General features: G+C 53.4%; 1 protein-coding gene across 1 annotated transcript; it reads right to left on the bottom strand.

Moving 5' to 3' along the window:
* Positions 1 to 1,197: 1,197 nt before the first annotated feature.
* On the bottom strand, positions 1,198 to 4,787 carry SUCNR1 (succinate receptor 1). Its single transcript, XM_039713498.1, has 2 exons — positions 4,610 to 4,787; positions 1,198 to 3,142 (listed from the first exon to the last, which is right to left on the bottom strand). Exons 1-2 carry the CDS (start codon positions 4,679 to 4,681, stop codon positions 2,192 to 2,194), a joined length of 1,023 nt encoding a protein of 340 aa, XP_039569432.1. The 5' UTR covers positions 4,682 to 4,787; the 3' UTR covers positions 1,198 to 2,191.
* Between the last annotated feature and the right edge of the window lie 2,468 nt (positions 4,788 to 7,255).

Here is a 7,255-nt window from a genome sequence, read left to right as displayed (position 1 = left end):
AAAATAAGGGAAGACAAAACAAAATGAAACCAAAAAGCCCCTGTCTGAATCAGAACCCGAGCCCGGCCCAGCTGTGCTGGTGCCAGTGCCTGCAGCCCAGGGGTGGCTCTGCCTGGGGGAACCTGCTCCCACCTTAGCCCAGCTCAGGTGACCCAGGTGGTGCTTTGGAGCTTTATTAATACAAATTCCTCCATGTACTACTCAGGAGTAGAAGAATTAAGCAGAGAGGAACACGTAGGCGAAGCTTGAACGTAGTGGTTTATATTCTCTTTTTTATCACATTTTTAATCGCAAAACCAGCAGCATCACAGTTAACTGTGTAATGATCAGAGGTTTCGCTCCTTAGTTTAGGAAATGGAAGTCATGGAGACTTTAGAGATTGCCACCAAACGAGAGGCACAGAGCAGGGCTGTCCCAGAGGGAAGGAGCAGAGCCCAGCAGGTCTGTGAGTCCCTGTGCAGTGCTGGGCTCTGTCTGGGGCTCCAGACAGGAGAGCCTGCCGTGAGCAGCGCAGGTCACGGTCAGCAGCCAGGTGCCTGGCCTGCACCAGTGCCACGGGAGCAGGTGGGTGAACGCTGGGAGCTCTGTCCCAGGCACTAGCTCTGCCTTTGCTCCTTCCTGACGGTGGATCTGTGGTGAATATTGCCAGGAAGGGCACAGTCTGGGGCTGATGAGCACCGTGGGTAATGCCATGCCAGTGGGCACTCGGGCAGGAGCCCTGGTGACTCAGTCACTCACAAGGAGCAGGTGACCCAGCTCACCTCTATGGATACAGCAAAACAAATAACCGAGTATATTAATCCATAAAAACTGTCACTACACACTGTTTACAAAGAGAAATCAGCTCCTGGCCATCGACACAGGGCATGGGATGCCACGTGCTGTGCAGGCACCGCTCTGGAGAGGGCAGTGGCACCCAGTGTGCCCGTGGCTCCAGCCCTGCCTCGGGGCTGGGACTGGACTCTTGGGCAGGACAGGGGAGAAGGACCCACGCAGTGACACTGGATCCTGTTTGTTCCAGCAAACCCAGCCTCGAGGAGGAAATCTAAATTGACAAAGCACCTTGAGCTTCTGCATGGCTGTTTCTGTGCTAAAAAACCCCAAAGCAAGTAAGTTTCTTCCACGTTTCTGCGAAGAGCACAGGGTCACTCCCTGGCAGGCACAGATGTGCTGCTGCTGTGTGGGGCTGGGGAGCAGACCCTGCTTTGAGAACACTGTGTCAGGGCACAGGACCATGTGGCACGGACCAAGGCAGCTGCTGGGGCTTCGTGGACACCCCAGAGATCAGCAAATAAAGTCAAACAACACAGAGCAGACTTCTCCTGGTTGTTTAAGCAGTTTATTCTCCGGGGCTGCTGCCACCAGCCCAGCAGAGCACATTGCAGGTGACTGACACATCGAGGGCAGAGCCCAGGTGAGCTGGGTGAGGCCTGACCCGTTCCCTGTGCCGGGGGTCCCTGGGGCTGGGCCCTGGTGCAGCCAGGGGAGGGGGCTGCCCACACCCTGCAGCCCTGGGCCTGCCCAAGCCCACGGGAGCTCGGTGCTCCATCGATCTTTCCCCTGTCTGCTTGAAGTCAGGGCAGTCCTTTGGAGAGTAACTTGTGCTGCTGATCGATCCTGCAGGATCAGGCAGGGACCGGCTCCTCATTAGCTCCTGGCTCATTAGCAGAACTGCTAATGAAGTTTGAACTCTGAGGTCTAAATTCTGCTTCAGGCTATAGATTCCACGGGCGTTTACAGACAGTTCTACTGAAGCCAGGTAGCTCATAGCCTGATAAGAGGCTGTGTGGGTGCCCGTGTGAGCGTGCCTGGCTGTCCTGGTGACGCATGAAGGCACGTTTTGTCCCAGCCCAGGCCCACGTTACGCTCACACAGCAGCTGTCTGAGAGCAGTGTGTTTTCCCTCAGAGAGCTCACTTGATGGCCTTTTGATGACAGTATTAACGGGCTGTAGGGTATCCCACTGCTGTCCTGCTGGGAGCCAGCAGAGCAGCCCTCCTTGTCTGCTGGAGGCAGCTCAGCACAAGTCTCCTGTACAGTAAGGTAACAGGTGCATTTAGAGGAACACAACCAGCTCATACCTATTCTATTGCATAAATAAAGTTATCTAAAAAAATGGCACATTGCTGAATGCTCTCCCTGAGAGAGTTTCCTCCCAGACCTCTCCCACTACAAGGGGTCTGCTTACTCCTTCACTTCCCAGTGGTTGCCAGCCTGCCCAGGAGCTGCCTTGTTTTGGCCATCAGCATCTCCCTGAAGTGGTCACCCATCAGGAAATAAAACACGGGGTTGATGGCACTATTGAGGAAGGCAAAGGGCCTGGTGATGATGTAGATGGTGCTGATGATGCCCCGCGTGCACTCGGAGACGTTCAAGGCCGGTATTCGGGACGCGATCCGGACGTTGCGCATGACGTGGTAGGGAGTGAAGAGCAGGGAGAAGATCACCACGGTGAGGATCACCAGCGCCAGGGGCTTCTCCAGGGTCAGGGCAGAGCGGATCTGCTCGCTCCTGTTTTGGAGGAAGCGAACCATCTTCACGTAGAAGCAGCACATGGTCAGGAGAGGGATGAGGAAGCCAAAGACAGTCAGGAACATGCTGTAGACCAGGTTCGCCTCGGGGTCTCCGGAGCTCGCGTAATCAAGGCACTTGTAGTTATTGGCAGCTGTTAGAGGCTCCAGGAAATACAGCAGTGGCAGCAGCTCCAGGATCACCCCAATCCATATGGCAACGGACACCATAACAGCTGTTCTCCTCTTCTGTAGGATGTGGTCCCTGAAGGGGTGTCTCATGAGCATGTACCGGTCAACGCTGATAACGGTGAGGAAGAGGATGCTGCTGTACAGGTTGGCATGCAGCAGGAATCTGTTGCTGTGGCACAGGATGCTCTCCTTTGCCCACTGATCTTTGGAGTAGCTGTTCACCAGTATTGGCAGAGTGCACAGAAACAGCAAATCTGATATGGATAAATTGAACAGGTAGATGTTGCCGCTTTTCCATTTTTTCAGGCAGAAAACGTAACCGAACACCACAATGGTGTTCCCAATGACACCTATAATGAACTCAAGGCTGTACATGGTGGAGAGATAATACTTTTCCAGTACTCTGTTCGTTGGAAGATAGTCACTGGTCTCATTCACAGCCTGGAAAATCAAAAGAAAAAAAATAAAAACCATAGCCAAGTAAAAGATCATTGCACAGTTATTGTTATGTCATTGCTGTAATCAGTGAATGCAGCCTGCTCTTTCCTTCCAGCTGGCAGGGTAAGTAGATATGTGACCTCAAACGTCTCTCACACACAGGACTGGTACTTGCAGACACTGATCAGAGTTACAGAAGAAGATGAAAACTCTCCTGAGCAAAGACCTGTGTGAGGAAGTTGAAGTGGGAGCATCACCTGAATGAAGGGGTCAGTCACAGCGTGCCAGCTTGGCCAAAGCCAGGGCAGGGCCAGGGGCCAGGAAAGTGAAACCAGCCCGTGGGTGCCCTGTCAGAGCCTCGTGGAGTCATCTGCCCCTGTTACCCAATGCTGGTCCCGTGGGTCCTCCCTCGTCACCGAGCAGAGGTTTGCTGACAGGGCTGGTGAGGGATGGGCACAGCAGCGCTGCTCAGAACTGGCTGGGGAGCCAGCAGAGATGTGTTTGTTAAATTAACCCAGCCCCTAATCGAGCATTTGTGTGCTGTGCTGGAACTGGGTACCAGGGTTGCACAGAGGATGGAGCACATCTCCTGTGCTCCTGCCAAAGCTTCCTTCAAAGCTGCACCACACATGAGCTTGCTCCTTTCTAAAGGCTGGTTAAAAAAGGCTTTCAGCTACAGGGAAGGAAATACAGCAGGATCTCAAGTGTTTACTCCTCTCCCTCCTCAGCAAAGCCACCTGCCCCTGCCGCAGGACACAGACAGCTTTTGGTGAAGCCTTGGATAAAGTGTCACCAAACAACTAGAAAGCCAGGAAAACCAAATGCCAGAAACTGGGATATAGATCAAAACTGAAGTCAAGCTAAGGTTAAGCATTTCCAAAGGTGTTTTAATGTCAAGAACTTGTTCACAGGTCTCTGCCCTCAAAGCAGAGATCAGTGTATTTCATTTTGAAGAGAGATCATGAGGCAGAGCAAAAACTCCATGAAGCTATTTCCATCAGGTCTCTACACTTACTCTGTGCTCCCTGGGAGACAGAAATGCTACAGAGTGCTTGCTTTGCTCAGACCTCACCTGCTGCACCTGCTGAGCCCTGTCTGCTCGGTTTTTGAGGAGAAAGTCAACTCCTTAGTGAGATTCTAAATCTAGAAAGCACATCACCCTGTGGTCCCTAGGAGACAGAAATGCTACAGAGTGCTCGCTCTGCTCAGACCTCACCTGCTGAGCCCTGTCTGCTCGGTTCTTGAGGAGAAAGTCAACTCCTTAGTGAGATTCTAAATCTAGAAAGCACATCACAGACATCAGCACTTAAAGCAGCGATAATGATTGAAAGTTCAGTATGGACAGATGCATTAATGTAGCAAGGTGTTAGGAAAAGGCTGATGGGTGAATTTTAAGGTAAGCAGGTAGAGCAGTCAGAAGCCCAGTCGGAGATGGGTGGCAGGGCAGAGTGCCCAGCGCTGAGCCCTTACCATGGCCAGGGCCGGGTGCTGCCTCGCTCGGGTCCGGCGCAGCTCTGCGCTCCCGGGGCCGCCGCGCAGCATTCAATCATTAACGAGCCCGGGCGAAGGCGGGATCTGTTTGCCCGAGCTGCCGAGATGGGGACAGCACTTCCCCTTCCCGGGAACCCAGGGGAAGCCAGTCGGAGGAGAGAGGGCACCCAGTGCTCGGGCCCCGTGCCCTGGCACAGCCACGGGCTGCGCAGGGCAGCGCCCGTGGGAAGGGCAGCACCCACCCTGCCCAGAGCAGCACATCACCACTGCACAGAGCAGCACTCACCTGCACAGAGCAGCACATCACCACTGCACAGAGCAGCACATCACCACTGCACAGAGCAGCACATCACCACTGCACAGAGCAGCACTCACCTGCACAGAGCAGCACATCACCACTGCACAGAGCAGCACATCACCACTGCACAGAGCAGCACTCACCCCGCACAGAGCAGCACATCACCATTGCACAGAGCAGCACATCACCACTGCACAGAGCAGCACCCACCCCGCACAGAGCAGCCCATCACCACTGCACAGAGCAGCACCCACCCTGCACAGAGCAGCCCATCACCACTCGCTGCTTGGCTCTGCACAGAGCAGCACATCACTGCTGCACAGCTCGCTTTGCTCAGCATTGCTATATAAGTTATTGGCAAAGATAAAAACACAATAACGCTGCTAATGCAGAGTGACCCAGCCCCGCAGTGACTGATTCCACCCGCTCTGCCATGGGCAGGGACACTTGCACCAGATCACCCCATCCAGCCTGGCCTTGAGCATCCCCAGGTAATGGGGCAGCCACAGTTTCCCTACCTTCCCCCCACCCCCAATTTATTGTGATGTACTTCAGAGTTAGCAAATATTAACCCTTTTACTATATATAAAAAGCTATTGTAGCTTTTCTCTGTAGACAAGGCCAATAAATCAGCTCATATTTAGGCATTACAGAAGCTGATTTAAAATTTCCCCCATGGCTAATAACCGACACTGGCTTCTCATTTACCAGCTTTTAAATATCTTGTTCATTCAGGCAACTGCTGTTGCACTGAAGGATAAAATAGGGCTGAAGAAATGGAGCATTTCTTCCTTCCTGCTGCAGTAACTCCTCAGAAAACTGGTGAGGGAGCAAGAAATCCCCCTTAATGCCATTTCAGTAGGTTTAGATTGGTCCCTGCTTTACAGCTCTGTGACCATTGCTTCAGTTGGTTGTACTTCTAAGCAGCTTTCTCACCTTTGGTTATTTTGAGGCTGTCCCAGTCACACATGCTGGCACCTGCAATTCCATTGCCTTTCAGCAGCCCTGCCCATAGGAAACACCTGGGCTGGGGTCCCAGCAGTGGGCTCTGTGCTTGCTGGAGCATTTGGTGCCTGGCACTCCGGGCGTGCTGCCACGGCCATGCCCACAGCTCCTGGTGCTCCTGGCACGGCAGGCTGAGTGCTGCTGGCCCCTCTGGGGCTCCAGCCCAGCCTGGTGTGAGGAGCCAGAAGGAGCCCGAGAGCCTGGGGGCTGAGCACTGGGGCCCTCCCCAAGCCCTGCTGGGGAACAAGGGTCCAGCTGAGCACACCAGGAGCAATCAACCAGCACTGCCACAACACCAGAAACCCAAGAGTACTGTCAGCTTCTGGAGTGTGGGGCTTTGCTGCTGGTTTGTTGGGCATTTTTTTGGTTTTTTAACCAGTGTGGTACTTCAACAAAAAGTCAAGGATTCTTAAGAAATGGGTGATGGGGAAGCCTGGATTGGTGGGGATACTTTGAGGATGCTTCATTTCCTCCTTGGCTCACCTGCAAGCATGAACCTCCCTCTCTTCATACAGCTCCCACTGCACCCTGTGGTAGGAGAGTCTGTGAGCAGCCTCCCCGAGCTTGGGCATCCTTGGAGGGTGTGATCTCTGCACCCAGAGCTGGCTCCAAACAGGGCTGAGCCTTGTCCTTGACTGTCAACCACCAAATCCCATCCTCCCTTCAAGGGAAGGCTTTTGGAGACGTACCAAACCTTCCCTTGTGGTGCTTTGTCTTGTTTTCTGGTGTGGATAAATGGGTTGCTTACTGCAGCTCCCACCAGCAACATCAATAGTGCAGCTTTCACTGTCTCATTTTGTGCCTCACCAGGCATTTCCAAACCCAAAAGTCTATTTCAGGAACCTAAACAAAAACATACAGCCCAATCAATCATGAGCCCTTATTTAGGTGCTGGTGCTTAAAAGCCATTTACTTCTGGTTCCAAGAGCATCCTATAAAAACACACAAGGGAAGGTTGGCAATTTTTGTCTGGCATTGTTTCTTAGAACATAAATTTTTCTCCTGCCTGCCAGGCAGGTCCCTGACGCAGCTGACGCCTGAGCCACGGTGGAGGAAGCACAGCACTGGTGGCAGTGTGGACAGGGAGGATGGCCCAGGCTTGCTCCAGCTGGGCTGGCACTGGCACCTCCAGCAGCCCTGAAGGGAGGCAAAGCTGAGATCAACACTTGAGCCCAGTGCTGCTGTGTCAGCAACATCCCAGTGCTGCGGGGCAGGAGAACGCCCAGAGCCACTCTGGCTCACAGCAGGGCAGCCTGCTGAGGGATGTGGTGTGGGCACGTCCCCTCCAAATCAAAACCACAGCCATCCTCCCTGCTCACAGA

The sequence above is a fragment of the Passer montanus genome, unplaced genomic scaffold (assembly GCF_014805655.1).
Source record: "Passer montanus isolate IOZ18808 unplaced genomic scaffold, ASM1480565v1 scaffold29, whole genome shotgun sequence".
In the NCBI taxonomy this organism is placed as follows: Eukaryota; Metazoa; Chordata; class Aves; order Passeriformes; family Passeridae; genus Passer; species Passer montanus.
The sequence above is the reverse complement of the archived record's forward strand: the minus strand, read 5'-3'. Positions and strand labels throughout refer to the sequence as shown.